Source organism: Rhinolophus ferrumequinum, assembly GCF_004115265.2.
Source record: "Rhinolophus ferrumequinum isolate MPI-CBG mRhiFer1 chromosome 5 unlocalized genomic scaffold, mRhiFer1_v1.p scaffold_110_arrow_ctg1, whole genome shotgun sequence".
NCBI classification, from domain to species: domain Eukaryota; kingdom Metazoa; phylum Chordata; class Mammalia; order Chiroptera; family Rhinolophidae; genus Rhinolophus; species Rhinolophus ferrumequinum.
In genome coordinates this window covers 1,771,109-1,786,222 of record NW_022680355.1, presented here as the reverse complement: position 1 = coordinate 1,786,222, position 15,114 = coordinate 1,771,109, and the positions used below count along the sequence as shown (strand labels likewise).

At 44.3% G+C, this 15,114-nt stretch overlaps 1 protein-coding gene across 1 annotated transcript in view; it reads left to right on the top strand.

Annotated features, from left to right (window-relative positions):
• The first annotated feature begins 5,506 nt into the window (after positions 1-5,506).
• FAM171A1 (family with sequence similarity 171 member A1) overlaps positions 5,507-15,114 on the top strand; it is a 116,186-nt gene continuing 106,578 nt past the window's right edge. The window contains exon 1 of the mRNA XM_033100772.1: positions 5,507-5,736. Within this exon, the coding sequence (XP_032956663.1) occupies positions 5,640-5,736 (97 nt within the window). The 5' untranslated portion in view covers positions 5,507-5,639. The remainder of the gene's footprint in view (positions 5,737-15,114) is intronic.

Sequence of the window (15,114 nt, the reverse complement as noted above, 5' to 3'; positions counted from 1 at the left end):
CCCTCCATGGATTGGAAAGGGCCGTCTGCCTTACTCAGTTCACCAGTTCAAATGCTAATCTCTGCCGCCGGACACATGCTCACAGACACACCCAGAAATAATGTTTTATCAGCTCTCTGGGCATCCATGGACCCAGTGAAGTTGTCATATAAAATTAACCATCACACCGAGCGCTACAGCTCCCTAAGTAAAAAGTCTCTCTCCCTCTGCTCACCCCAATATTCTCAGGAATAAACAATCCTTTAGCAAAAATATAAATAGGGTTCAGGCATATTTAGGCTGGAACTATTTGTCCTGCATTTAGACACATTACTGGGCAGAATTAACAACCAGAATTTATAACATTGCATAAGAAGTACCATTGACTTAAAAATCAACATTTGAGACACAAAATGCATTTGTAAAACCAAGGACTCATATTCAGACATAATACCAGACCTTTCAAGGATTATGAAGAAAAAATGTCCCTCCCTTTCTCCTTTTAAAGAAAAACATTGGTTTTCACCCAGTACTTCCCAAACAGGAAAGTTGGAAGTTTGAGCTGATTTTTCTTTTCTGGGGGGTGAGGGCGGGGTGTCTCTTTTTTTAATTTACTTTTTGAAGATTTCAGAAAAATACAGCTATAAAATATTTGCTAAAATCTTTATGAAACTTGAACATATATAGCAGTGAATTTCTTTTTGTCCACAAGTCTGTACCGCGTTACAAGGTGAAAATAGAAGAAAGCACCAGCAACCAAATGGACTCTTGGTTAAGACTCATCAGAAGGGAACTTCAGAGGCATACAGGGCTATTCAACCCTTTTATACAGAAAATGATCTCCCAAAGTCATGTGTAGTCCAAGCGAATGCCTCTAAACCTATTGTATTATTTGCCCAGACAAATCACCTCCTCACCCCCATTTCCATGTTTATGGGGCCTGTAATGAAGGGGACTGTGGGAGGCAGTGACCCTTGTTTAACAATTAAACAGGACTAGGGCATTAAAAGAAATGGCCTGACGGCAGGTAGCCTCAAAGTTAATCAGGAAAGGAAAGGAAAAGAATAAGAAAGTACCACTCAAGAGTTACCCTGAAAATTGACAGGAGAGGGGCGGAATTTACAGCCTCCACCACCAGGAAGCTTTCCTCCCTGTTTCAGGGACAGAAGGAGCCACGAAACAAGAGTTCGATTCATGCTAATTACCTTCTCCATTTTTTTCTATTATCTTGCTGTCTTTTCCTTGACTCATTTTAAAAAATTAATTTTTTTTCAGGTACAGTTGACATTCAATATTATTTTATGTTAGTTTCAGGTGTTAGTGGTTAGACGTTTATATAATTAACGTGGTGATTTCCCCACCCCCAATTAGTTTACTACCCACCTGGCACTATATGTAGTTGTTGCAACATTATTCACTAGATTCTCTATGCTGTTCTTCCCTTTAACTCTTTTAAGTTTTCTCTGAAACAACAACTTTCTATTGTCTGCCTTGCGATGTCTTTCTAAGTCTCCGAAGGCAGACCCAGTAGTCACAAATAAACATTTCTTCCATTTAGGATATGGAAGCTTACTTTCCTACTCTCCTTGAGCTCTCCTCGTCCATCTGACAGTCATTCAATGGCCAGCAAAGGGTTGAGATGGAAACTTCCCCTTGCTCTAAGGGAACAGGCCTGAAATGTATCAGTGAGCGACCAGATTCTCCGTACGCCACTAGCCTCCGGATATTCTTTCCAACACGGCCAGGACGTGGGATGTGTCCTGGACTCCTGTAGTCACTGCGGAGCATGCCACACAGGGGTTCTGAAATCACACTCCTGGAGAGTCACTCTTATAGGCTAATGTACACTTGTAATGTCTCACACGAAACTGACATCACACATTCGTTCACTGAATTATTTCCTTAATGAGATGCCACTCCTGGCTGAGAACCTGAATGAGAGAAAGGAGGTTACAGGAAAAAAAAATAAAATGAAGGCTGTCTTTGGAAGAAAGAGCTTGTTGGAAAGTCACATGGATTGACGTATGAATGCTAAGCCACAGACAGAGGAGAAAGTGCTGGAGTGTAATGGTTAAATGAAGCATAGCAATTCCTTTTCAATCATTTCTTTACTTCTTTCCTTTTCTAATGGGTGGCAAACAGGTTCTGCAAAAATGCTGAGCCCTTACAATTTCCACCTCTGGCTACATTTTATCTAACTTGAATAAAAGCAGCAGCAAACAGATGTAGGAAGGTCAGGGACACACTTCCTGATCTGTGCAAACCTCCTAAAAAGTTTGTTGTTCAGAGGCAGCTTCTTACTCAGGAGCTGATGGGGTGGGGGGGGGTAGGGGGCCAGGAGGAGAAAGGGGAGAGAAGGAAGGAAAATGCCTCTTGAAGTAAATTCAGATGATTAAAATTCCATCACATGGGCACCAACCTCAAGATAGATTTCAATAGAACACATAATCTTGGGCTCAGAAACCTTGACCCAAGCCTACAAAATCAAGGTCTCTGGAAAATGCAGACAGGAAAAGTTCTGTATATGGCATGGCGGCTTTTGGCAAGGAACTTGCAAATTGGAATCAAATTCATCTCCAGTTAAACAATGTGAGATTTTAGTAAGAGCTCCAGGAAAAGTTCTAGGAGGAAAGAACACTTCTAATTTCCATTGCTCTGCGGACACTCCCTCTCAGGCAGTGATTTTTTTTTTTTTTTCCACAGTTACTAAGTAGGAGTCTGCTTATTGGAACATGAGAAAAGGTAAGCCATATTCTTTTATTCCAGGAAAGGAGAAGTGTGCTTATTTACTTATCTTACATAATCTAGGCAGACACGCAAGTAAACTTGTGTGATTTAGCAGAATTGTGATTCCTTAGCTTCCCACCCAAGTAACTGGAAAACATCTCCATGAGGACAGAATGCTCATGGGCGTCCCAGCCCTCTTCTTTGCTTTGAGACTGGTTTGCAGGGTGTATTGTGCAAAATATTTAACTTCTTTCTGTTTCACAATGGGCGTCTGCAAAATGGGACAGAGCAGGGTGGTGGTCATTCTGAAACTATTTATCAAAGCCTCAATGTTGCTATAAAGGTACACAAGCTTCTCTTAAAGTATTTTGTCATCCACAACAATTTTGTTACGCACATAATAATAACAACCATTATGCTTGAGCATCTGTAGTCATGACTGTGGCCTAAACTTGATCCAACTAATCATTTGGTGTTTGCTAAGACTTCTCCCACTCTTAAAAGTTCTAGAACTCTACACTAGGATCACAAACACCAGTGAACAGTAAAGCTTTTTTAAACAATGGTATAGAACAGGGTTTTTTGTTGTTGTTTTAAACCTTTTATTTTTGAAATAATTATGGACTCATGAGAGGTTATAAAAATAGTACAGAGAGACCCCCCTTGCACCCTGCACCCAGCTCCCACCAATTGTAACATCTTAGAGAACTAGACTACATTATCAACATCAGGAAATTGACATTGGCAAACCTAATTCACTAGATACTATTCACTAGATTCAGACCTTTCTGGGATTAGAACAGGTTTTTAAAACCATTTGGACTCAGCTGGAGGTCACTTGAAACATTTGCATGAAATTTACTCTTGGGGTAACATGGATGGAGGGAATTTGAGTTTGCTGAGATATTTTGGGCAAATCATTTGTCACTGAGCCTCAGCTTGTTTATCTGTGAACTAAAAATAATAATACTACACAAGTAAGTTATGAGGACATATCTCCAGTTCAGTGAGAGTGGCATATTCTAAGGAACTTAAATATAATAGTGTCCTTCTTTCCCTCATTGGACCTGACACTTCAGCTCTCAGGATTTTATAGGAGTCCTAAGTGGTCTAAAAATCAACCTGGTTCTTGATTTTTTTTTTTTTTTAACCAACATTCCTGACAAAGGCAGTCCTCAAAATATTTGAAATGAAAAGTTTGAACTCAAGGATGGGCTTAATGCCACTTCCCTTAAAAGCAACTCCTTACCCCAAGAAAGTGACTTGAAAACTTGGGAACCACCTTGCTCCAGGAAGCCATCCTCCACCCAGCAATGTAGCTGGTGTGGACTCTTTGTGCCCCTGTGAGGTGGCACCCCCGCTGGAGTTGAGGGCTGAGCTAGACTGTCATCCCATTCGCTTCCCTCTCCTGGCTCTGAGGGCCTCTGGAACTACCCTAAAGCTTTGAGGCTGGAAGTCAGGAGGAGGGATCAGGCAGTCCCTGATCGTGGGTTTTCTTTCCTCCTTCCTGACTACCTGCCACTCTGTGCAGGTGTGCGCTTTGCAGTAATTGGAGCATTGGTCCTGAGGGTGACAATAAAACACGTAGGGGCTTCTCCACCTCTTGGTTTTTATTGTGTCTCACAATAATTTGTCTGTTATAAGCCAACTGTGCAAGTGCCATCCTTCATTCTTTTTGGTACAGTGCCTGACGGGTTTTCATGCCCAGTTAATAAAATTACAGTAACAACCCTTCTCTAGCCTGGTGTTCTGGAGGCAGCCCCAGACAGACAGTGAGTCTGCAGTGGATTTCCTTAGAGCCTGGGTCCCCAGAAGAGGTCAGATAGCACCGGTTAGACAGGGGGTAGACAGAGTCAGAGCAATATGAGGGTTGTGTGGAAGAAGATGCACAGACAGGGGTGAACTGAGAAAATGGAAATTGGAGTGGAGGTGGGTGTACCTCTGCTTAAGGGAAGCCAGGGTTTTTTGTGAAGAGCTTCAATCTTGGAACCAGACATTGTTTTATGCCAACGTTGGCTCAGCCACTGACCAGCTGTGTGCTAAGGACAAATTCCTTTAATGCTCCTTAGCCTCTATTTTCTCATCTGTAAATGGAGATAACAACACCCACTTCTTAGATCATATTACAGTGAAGACAAAACAAAAGTGAAGACAAGGTACCTAGGGCCTCAATCAATGTAAATTTCCTCCCCACCCTTCAACCTGGAGTGTTCATCTGTCAATACGCAGGCACCGACGGGCTGCTACATACAGTTTATACAGGCTTAGGATTCGGTTCCCACGGACCTTTAGGTTGGGTGTCAAATCTACTTGGGAGCATAGGTGGCTTGGGACAAAAATAGCTGCAGGGATGGCTTACACTGAGGAAACCCGGGCAGGTCACACCCTGGGTCAGAAATGCCTCCTGAGGACCTTGTTAGCCAGGTGTGAAGGCCTCAGCCCTGAAAGACTGGTGTTTCATCCTCCTAAGCAACCGGGAATCGGGGGACGTCCGGGTGGCAAAGATCTCGCTCCCTGCTCTGGGGGCTGCTCGCTGGAGCGAGGGCGGGAAGCAAGGGGCGTCGCCGCGCGGCACAAGCGGGGCTCGGGCGCCTCCTGCACCCCGCGCCGCGGCACGGCGGCCGCCAGGTGGCACCCGGGCCCGGGAACTGGGCGCAGCTTGCGGGCGGGGAGGGGCGCGAAGGGGTTAAAGAGTGGGCGGGACCGCGGCGGCGGCGCTTCGGGGAACCCACCCGGGTGTGCGGAGGAGGGAGCGGCCGGGGGCTGCGGAGCCCGGCGCCGCGCCGGGCGGGGGCGCGGCCAATCGGGCGGTGGGCCCGGCGCGCGCGGAGCCAGGCGACATGGAGGCTGGCGCGGCGGCCGGCAGCCCCTGACGCGCCGCTCCATCCCGGTGGTCGGCGAGGCCGAGCCGGCCGGGGCCCCGCGGCGCGGAGATGAGCAGGTCGGCGGCGCTCCTGCTCTGCCTGCTGGGCTGCCACGTCTGGAAGGCGGTGACCAAGACGCTGCGGGAGCCGGGTGCCGGGGCTCAAGGTGGGTGCGCGGCGGAGCCGGGAGGTGAGGCCCGGCGGGCGAGCTTTTGTGTGGGCCACGGGCCTGCCGCAGAGGCTGCGGCGGCGGGGAGGCTCCGGGCCGCATTGTGTCGCGGCCGCCGGAGTCGGGCCTGCAGCCACCGCGCCGCGCTCCGGAGGAGGCGGCGCCGCCCTGGGACTCCGAGGGGCCCGGAGCAGATGCTCCCGAGAGGTGGGGGACCGGTGGGGGTGCGGGTGGCACCAGCTTTGCTGCTTGGATGGCGCGTTCGGATGCATCCGAAGGTCCTTTCCTTTATGCAGTGACACTGACACGCGGCTCCATCTCCTCCTTCGCCCTGGCTACAGGGGTGGCCCCGGGGTCACCGCCGCCCAATCTCCTCTGTGAGTTCAGGTTCTAAAAGCCGCGGCGCGGAGGCTGCGCTTGGCCCTTTTGTTGTGGTGGCCGAAGGGGTGGCCGCCGTCCCTGGGGTGCCCCTTGCATCCCAGAACCCCGAGGTCCGCAGCCGCTGCCCGCCACTAGCTTACGTTAGTTCGGGAAAGTTTCGGGGTCTCCTCCTCCTCTCTATCCGACGTCTTCTCCGGGCCTTACGGGATTTGCTCAGCGGCCCAGGAATCACCCCCGGAAGGGGAGAAAGAATTGGAACTAGGAGGCCCTAATCACTTTTTAAAAAAAAAAAAGAAAAATCATTTCCAGGTCTGTCTGTCGCCAGCTCTTGCCTTTTGTCTAATCTTTGGCCTCTGCAAATCTGCTTTCCATCCTTGCGAGTAATGTGGTCACTTCTGAGAATGGCCATGAGCCTGTCTTTTGTTTTTAAAATAACGGATTTATTTGGGAATGACCCCACAGCTTCCTTCGCACGCGTCTGTGGGGGCAAAACCGAGTGCTTCTGTTGCCGGCCTTTTCAATAGGGCGAGTGAGGCCTCAGCAGAGGGGCAGCAGCATCCCCACAGGACACCGCAGCCGGCCTCCCGCGGGCCTCTCAGTTCCCCCTGCAGCCCTGGACACCCCACTCCCCCCCACACCGCCGCCCCCCCTCTCCCCCCTCCTTGCCCATGTCCTTTCCTTGCAGGAAGGTATGTGTCCTGTCAAGGCAGCCCTGCAGACAGAATGAACTAGGAGCGCGCCATCCACCGTCCTTTTGCTCAGACCTTGCCTTACCCCCATCCTCATGCTAACCATCTTCCCTTAGAACAAATAGGGCAACAGGGAATCTGGATGGCGTTCCCTGACGTTGTGACAGGGAAGAACGTTCTTCCCACAGTCTGATGGGTTTCATTTGTTACCTACATGCCAAATGAAAGGCTTTCAGATCCACCCCTTGCTGTACCATTTCCTGGCATCTCTTTCATGCATTGCTTTTTCTATAGCTGTGGTATAATATGAGCGTTATGAATTGTGTATAAATTTGGTAATGTATATCATGGAAGGGCGGACATTGACGAGGTTCAAAAAGACCCATGTGTTTCTTCATATAGGAAATGAATGTTTAGGATATTAGATCATCAGTGTTGAATTGTAGCCTCTTTCATTAATATCCTCTTTGCTCTTTGAATCAGCTGTTTTAATGAATGATACTTGCGTTTCAAGGGGGGCCATTAATTCCAAAGAACTGGTTGAATTTTTTGTTTTGCACTTGAAACGCAATATATAGAAGCCTTAAGTTCATGCACTTGTTTAATAGGGGAAGGGTTGGTTGGCCTTAACTGGAAAGAAAAAAAAAGGTCATGAAAAAAACGGATTAGGTTTATGGCAGAGACCACATTTTACAGAGATCTGGCTGCTAAAAATCAGATCAGGTAACTCAACTCTCAGAAGTGGGATGCCCTGTGAAGTGGGAGAGAAATGATCAACCTGTGAGGATATTCATGCCATGGCTAAGAGAATCTTAACGTAAGGGATGATTTGAGGGGAAGACCTATCTTGGAATATTTGTCCGCCTAGGTTACTTCCTTGATTGGAGAAGGATGGCGTTTTAAAGAGTTGAACCCAGGAGCTCTAGCAGAAGTCGGGGTCTCATTATCTGGTATCTGGATTTTAAGATAGCATCATTTTTATGGGAATGGGCAATACCTCCTGTGACATTCTAAGATCTCCTTCATTTCTAAGATCTTCATTTGCCTCACTGAGTTCTTCAGACCATCTTGATACTTTGTAACAGTGTTTAAATTCATGTCTTCTCTACTCTCTTGGATCGCATACAGGATGAAGACAAATGCTACATCTGATTTCACTTTGCATTTTCCACAGCAGTTTGTAAATTGTTTTGCACATGATCGGTGTGCTACATGGATGAAGGGTTGAAGACAGCTAGTGCATATACTGTAGTGCAACATGCAGTCATCATTCTTAGCACGCATTTTAAGAAGAAAACTTCAATGTTCACCTTTCCTGAAACCTAATTTGTAAAAGTTTTGCTCTTACTGTTGAAGCTTACTTGAAACATACTTTGTACAAGCTTGTGTGTGGACATTGTGCACCAATAGGACTTAGAATTACTTGGGAAAAATTTGGAGACCTGCAACCCACAGATCACATACCATACTGTTCCAATTCGATTCTTGGGACTGAATGACACCTTTATTAAATGAATCTTTAGTACCTCATCCGAGGAAACTAACATCTTGCAAAACTTTTTGGCATTACTTTGCTGTTTATATATTCAAGATAAGATTTAAGGTTTGGCTTCAGATTCTCTCTTCTTACTGTAGCTGCTTTGAATCAGCAAAGGGATTTCCCAGTCAACAGTTAGTTGTCAAAGAGAGGCTGTGCTAATCGTGGATTTGAACTAGCTCTAGATCATGATGGAATGTTTTTATTAAGTGTTTCATCTAAGTTGCTCTAAAGTGTTTATAGTACCTAATTTTTTTTTCTGGACATTTTACAGAAACTGTTATTCCAAAGTATTGACTAATTTTCACTTTCTCCATCTCTTACAAACTGTGTATTGAGGCTGGCTTGGTGGGGGGGCGGGGGGGCTCTCCTTGAAGAGCAGTAAATTGTGCAGATGTACTCTACAGGGATGTACTTTTGAAGCCCAGCACTCTTCATGTGCCAAAAGAAAGTTAGAGCTAGGTTAAGAACTTCATACTCAGACTTCTATTGTATGATCTTGACTTTGCTGCTCATTATCTAATTTTGCAATGGTGTGTTAACTTTTGGTTCATCTCAGAGACGCTACAATCTGCCATAACATTTAAGGTGAATGGTTGGCTGTCTCCGCTCTGAGAAGTCTATTCTTTGCCAAACTCAAATTTCCATTATTGGAACACTGATCAGTTGAAAGACCATAAAGCCATATAAGATATCAGGAGGGTCAGCCAACAAAGCTGACTTGTGCTGTCATTATATTAAGAACGTATCATCTCAATAAAACTCATGGGCTCACATCCTGGGAAACTGTAGGACCTGGACTCGCAGAGGTGGCTGGGTGTCTTCGCAAGCCAGGTATGACAACCCTATGCAGAAGCAACAGCAAAGCTTAGGGAATTTCTGGCAAAGTCCTGGAAATGACTATGAATTATTTTTGTATCCTGTTTCTACTTGTCTTATAATATGTTGTGATTTACAGCAAAGAAAGTTTGTATTTCATTAGCTGAAAAATCCTAACCAAAAGAAAGAAGCCATTGCCTAGATTTCTAAACTAATAGCTTGCAAAATGAAAGTACTTTCTAAGTTTTAATGAACTCTTCATTTTGAACAAATTAGTGATGATAGCTCTGTAAATCTAACCGTACATCGTTCTTATTGTTAAGAAATACTAATTTAGTAATTTTAGTAAACACTGCTTACTAGAAAAGCACATGGAAATAAGTTGGACAGACACCAGCATACCTGTACAATGCTGTATACTGAAGGAAAAATTGGGTAAAATTTTTTTCAGAAATCTAGTTGGTTGGAAGAATTTGTCCTGTGATAACTACCTTTTGTACCTTTTGTGAAACATGTTTAATGGAAATTATAATATACTTCAATAATGCTGTTGTAGTTTGATCAAGTCATAGAGAAATATTACATACAAGTCATTTTCTCTTGATATCACCAAATATGACTTCAGAATTTTTAGAGACTACAGCCCTACCTAAATTGTTCAGGACCAGCAAACATGGAACCGAACGTATTTTTAAAATTAAGCGTCAGCACTCTAAGATACCAATTAATTATATGAAATAATTGCTTTTAAAAAGGAAGTCTGCAATATGATACAATAGTATGTCCTACATTTTAAAAAAAGCATGATTTTTGTAAAATGGAATTTGTAAATAGGTAAAATTTGACACAGTCAGCCCCTTTAGAAAGTAGTTTATAATAATTTCCCTTAAACAGTTCCATCAGCGTATTTAAGAAGATTCCACCTTCCTGTGATCAAGCCTCTGCTTGAAATGATTTGCCATCTCCTCTTCCTCTCTCAGATTCTCGTCGGTCTGAAAATATCTACCCTTTTTCCTTCACGTACCCCTGATAGAATTTATTAATCCTTACAGATTGTGTTCATTAAACACTTTTATGTGGACGACTCCACGTTTTCTCTTTCCTTGACCTTGTATCCTAGCTCTATCGATTTATATCAAACTCCTCATCTTTCAACCTCCTTCTCCAGCCCAGCTCACCTTAAGTTCTCTGTCAACGAGACTTGAAATCTGCGTGTCCTTTCTCTACTTTATAATCTGTGTAGTCGGTAATCTTACAGGTGCAGTTATGCAGCACATTTATATAGATGTCTTAGAAATGAAGATAGATGTACTTATATAGTATCAGAAGGGTCTTGGAGGTCAAGTTGATACTCCTTGATATGGAGACGAGGAAACCCAGGCTGAGAGAAGTGAGGTGACCTGAGAGAAGGGTGCTTTCGAGCCACACAGACCCTGTGGCAGCTAGAAAAATGCCCCCCAATGCTGTCCATGCCCTAATCCCAATCCCTGGAACCTCTGAATATATTACTTTACACGGCAACAGGGACTTTGCAGAACTGATTATGTTAAGGTTCTTGAGCTGGGAAGATTGTTCTGGATTATTCATTCTGGATTATTCAGTGTAATCACAAGGATCTTTACGAGTGGGAGGCAGACTCAGAGATAGTGGGACCACAGAAGCGGAGAGTCAGAGTCAGAGAGAGATTACAGATGCCTCAGGGATGGCTGTGAAAGTGGAGGAAAGGCCATGAGCCAAGGAATGAGAGCGGCTTCTAGAAGCTGGAAAAGGAGAGGAAATGGACCCCACTCCCTGGAGCTTCCGGAAGGAATGCTGCCTTTGCGAACATCTTCACTTTTAGCCCAATGATGCTGATCTGAGCTCCAAAACTGTAAAATCATCATTCCATGTTATTTAAAGCCACTATGTTACGGGGATTTGTTATCGTCACAATAGAAAACTCATACAGACCCGAGAACTGTGAAAAGAGGTGCATCTGTGCGGTTAGAGTAATGATAGAGTGTGGACTATGGTTTGGGACCAAGCCACTGAAGGTAACAGCTAGAGAAGAACATGGAACTTTTGCATCTTTTCCGACAAAATTCTGCCAAATTGGAGCCACGTTGTGGGTCCTTGAGGACCCTTACCACAAGCACCAAAGTACGTATTTCTATTTTTGCAGATGAGATCAGTGAGCTGTGACTTTTATTTAAAAGCGATGTGTGTGAGTCGTCTGTGTTCCTTCCAGAGTTGGGATTATTCACACCTACAGCGAGACCGTGGAGCGCCTAAGCCCCTGCCAAAAGCCACTTTTAGAAAGCTTGCTTGCTTGCTTTTAAGCTTTGCTCTAATTTTTGGTGAAACATATCTATTGGTACTAAATGAGGTAAAAGAGTGTTGTGATTGGATGTCACCATAGGCCTCCAATGCCTTCATCTGGTGAAATGGTAGGGGACCTTCCCCCCAACTTGGAGTGGCCTCTCGGAGGCTCAGCACATGCCCTCTGATAGAGAGCTCTGCCTCTCTTAGGCAGATGAGCCCCACCGGCACCTGGCCAGGCCCACAGGAACAACTGCAGACCCTCCGGTGCAGGCGGAGGGCAGAAGCTGCGGAAACTCCTGGGTCGTCCTTGACACCACACCTATTAGGAACACAGGAAGAGTGAAACTGCTTGGTCTTGTGCACTTTCCATCTCACTGGGAGCAAAAGATTTAAGCTCAGTGTAATCCAGACAGGGAAGGTATGTGAGACTTGGGCAGGTCCCAGAACAGCAGCTGAAGGGGTCACTGGCAATACAGTGGTCTAGTGTGGAACTCAAACCTCATGGGCTGGGAGAAGGAGAAGGAAGTATCCTACTCGATTCTCTTCCCAAGGACATGAATCCAAGAATGGAGAGAAGCTTGAACCTTCTCTATTTCAGGGCTTTGGCCAAGAGGTAAATAAATAATGGAGGGAATCACTCAGTTGTTTTATGGCTGAAGACCTTACCACATGTTAAGGTATCATGCTTGTCGTCCCAGCATATCTCGTAAACATTCATGTATTCAGTTCTCTTCATTTTCGCTGTCATGCATACCTTAGCCCGCATACCTTAGTCCTCAGGGCGTAAGGTAGATGTTGAAGATAGCATCTCTCTCTCTCTTTAATTGGGGAATGTTGGGGAACAGTATATCTTTTCCAGGGCCCATCAGCTCCAAGTTGTTGTCCTTCAGTCTAGTTGTGGAGGGTGCAGCTCAGCTCCACGTCCAGTTGCCGTTTACAATCCAGTTGCAGGGGGCGCAGCCCACCATCCCGTGAGGGAATTGAACCGGCAACCTTGTTGTTGAGAGCTCGAGCTCTAACCAACTGAGCCATCTGGTCTCTCCTCCCCCTTTCTGTTTTAGTTTGTTCTTTCAATTCAAGCTTTCTCCCATGATGTCCCTCTTTAAACACCATTTTATTCATGTTTCTTTCCTGCAGAAAAACATTTAATATTTTCATGTTGCTCAAAGTCCGTCTAAATTACTAAGTCTGGCCTTTACAGTCTTCCTGCCTTTTCTCCCGTGCCTTTTCCAACTTTATCTCCTAAACTTCACCCGTATAAATCGTCTTTTCCAGCCAGAACATTCCACCCATTGTTCCCTGAATAACTGTTATACATCCTCATTTCCCTTTACCTACAGCTAGGTTCCTTTTTTCTGCTCTTGAAATCCTAAATATTGAGTATCTGCTATATGAAGGCAGTATGCTAAATACTTATTAAACAAAAAGGGGTGCCGTGGAGGGGGCCAATATACTTTTCCGTAAGCTTGATTATTTAGAAGTCCATACCCCATGATATTTTACATTCCAATTGGAAAATAAATGGAAAAATAAATTCATAAAGTCAGAAGGACATCACTGTAATTAGGCAAGAGTTTTCTTGAGTAAGCTAAAACCCACGAACACGTGAAGGACTACAGTCCAGCTGTCAGTTGTCTGGGATGTTTATTTCTGGCTATTCCAAGGATTTATCCCTAGTGGACATAGGAAGTTTTATTCCATAGAGTATACCTATTCAGCCCATCGCTTAGTGCTCCTAAAGTTGTAAGAGATGTCCTCTTAGTGATCAGATATTGAAGCAGTTACCGCATGGATTGGAAAATATTGGTTCTATGGTGATTTCCGATGTCAGTTGACGCTCTGAATAATAATTACAGAAACAATTGGTTAAAACGCATGTTACTTAAATTGAATGGGAAGATCTGATGATCAAATATGAATTTAATATGTTCGTCGAATCTTTCGAACCCTTGCTTTTATATAAAACATAGAAACACATTCTCAAATATCGGAACTGGCAGTATCTTTTGGAATTGTGGGAAATGGTAAATGGCGTAGGAAAAGCTGGCTTAGGAAAAGATACCTTGGAAGTGAGTACTGAGTTTATAAAAGATTGGTTTGTTTTACTATTTTGTTTTATGCTGTAACCCACAGGGCTAGAAAAGCATAATCTTAGTGTAGGAAAGACTATTTCCAAGTCAGATGAACATTTTGTTTGCTTAGACTTACTTTTTGAGATGGGAATTTGAATAGAAAAATTATTAAATTCATATTGGGGAAAAGATTTGTAATGTAATTTTTAGTGCAGTTTTGACTGAGCTGAATTAAAGATGTTGAACACTCATGAAAGCTATCTTGAATCCATAAGGTGAGTCAGATGAGTACGACTTCTGATTTCAAAACAGTAATTAATAGCAAAGTCTTAGTGGATGAGGTTCTCTCTCTTCCTCTTTATACTGGTAGGATTGGAAAGTGGTTGTGGTTTGGTTTGTTTGTACCCGTTATCGCTTGTATCTCCTTTCGGAGAGAAGGGTCAACCAGAAGTATTTTCTAATGGAAATTTATCTTAACAGAAATAATTAAAGCACATGTAACTTGGGTCTTAATATTTTAATATTAACTTTTTATTATTTTTTTGCTTATTCTTAATTTAATTATTTGATTATTAGACATTTATAATTTATAGTTTATTGTTAATAATATTGTGTCAGGGATTTGGATGAGTACATTGCTGGGAAATTGATCATATGTTCCTCATGAGATAAAAGTGAAAGGGGGTGTCTTAGTCCATTCGGGCTGCTATATCAGAATACCAGAGACTGGGTGGCTTAGAAAACACAAATTTATTTCTCACAGGCTTGAAGGCTGGGAGGTCCACGGTCAAGGTGCTGGCAGATTTCATGTGTGGTCAGGGTCCACATCCTGCTTCCCAGACAGCCGTCTTTCTGCTGTGGCCTCACATCGAAGGGGCGAGGGAGCTCCCTGTGGGCTCTCTTCTTGTAAGGGCACTAATCCCATTCATGAGGGCCCCCCACTCATGACACAATCACCTCCCAAGGCACCACCTTCAAATATGATAACATGAAGGATGAGGTTTCAACATATGAATTTTGGGGCGACACCAACATTCAGTCTATAGCATGGGGTTGCAAAATTTAGAGTAAAAACAAAAACTCCGCAGGCAGTAAATACGGGTTCAAGTTAACAAAGTTACAGAATAGCAAGGAAGAAACCTCTGTTTTTAATCAATAAGGAAAAGACTTAGACCTTTTAAGTGACTACAAGATGCGTTAAGTAAAAAGTGCATGGAGAGTGTGACTTGGTTACCCAAATTGCTGGGGTGAGCTTGGGCTGTCCTGATGAACGCGTGGTTTCTAGAAAGCAGGTTAGGAGGTAATCCTGTTGTGTCCTGCCGAAGGACTGTGTGTGGTCCTAGATACCAAATTGAAGATTGACCCTCCACAGCACATGAAAGGAGAGCTTCAAACCAGGTCTCTTGGCCTCAAATGATCCATCCAGGACGTTCGTGAGTGCTGGGCTGGAGCTACAGGCCCCTGTGTTCACACGGCCCTTCTAGCACCACCTTCTCAGTCATCACGGGCTCAGCCCCAGAAGAGCTGAACCGGGTTCATCAGATGGAGGAATTCCATGCACATTGTTGTCGTTCTT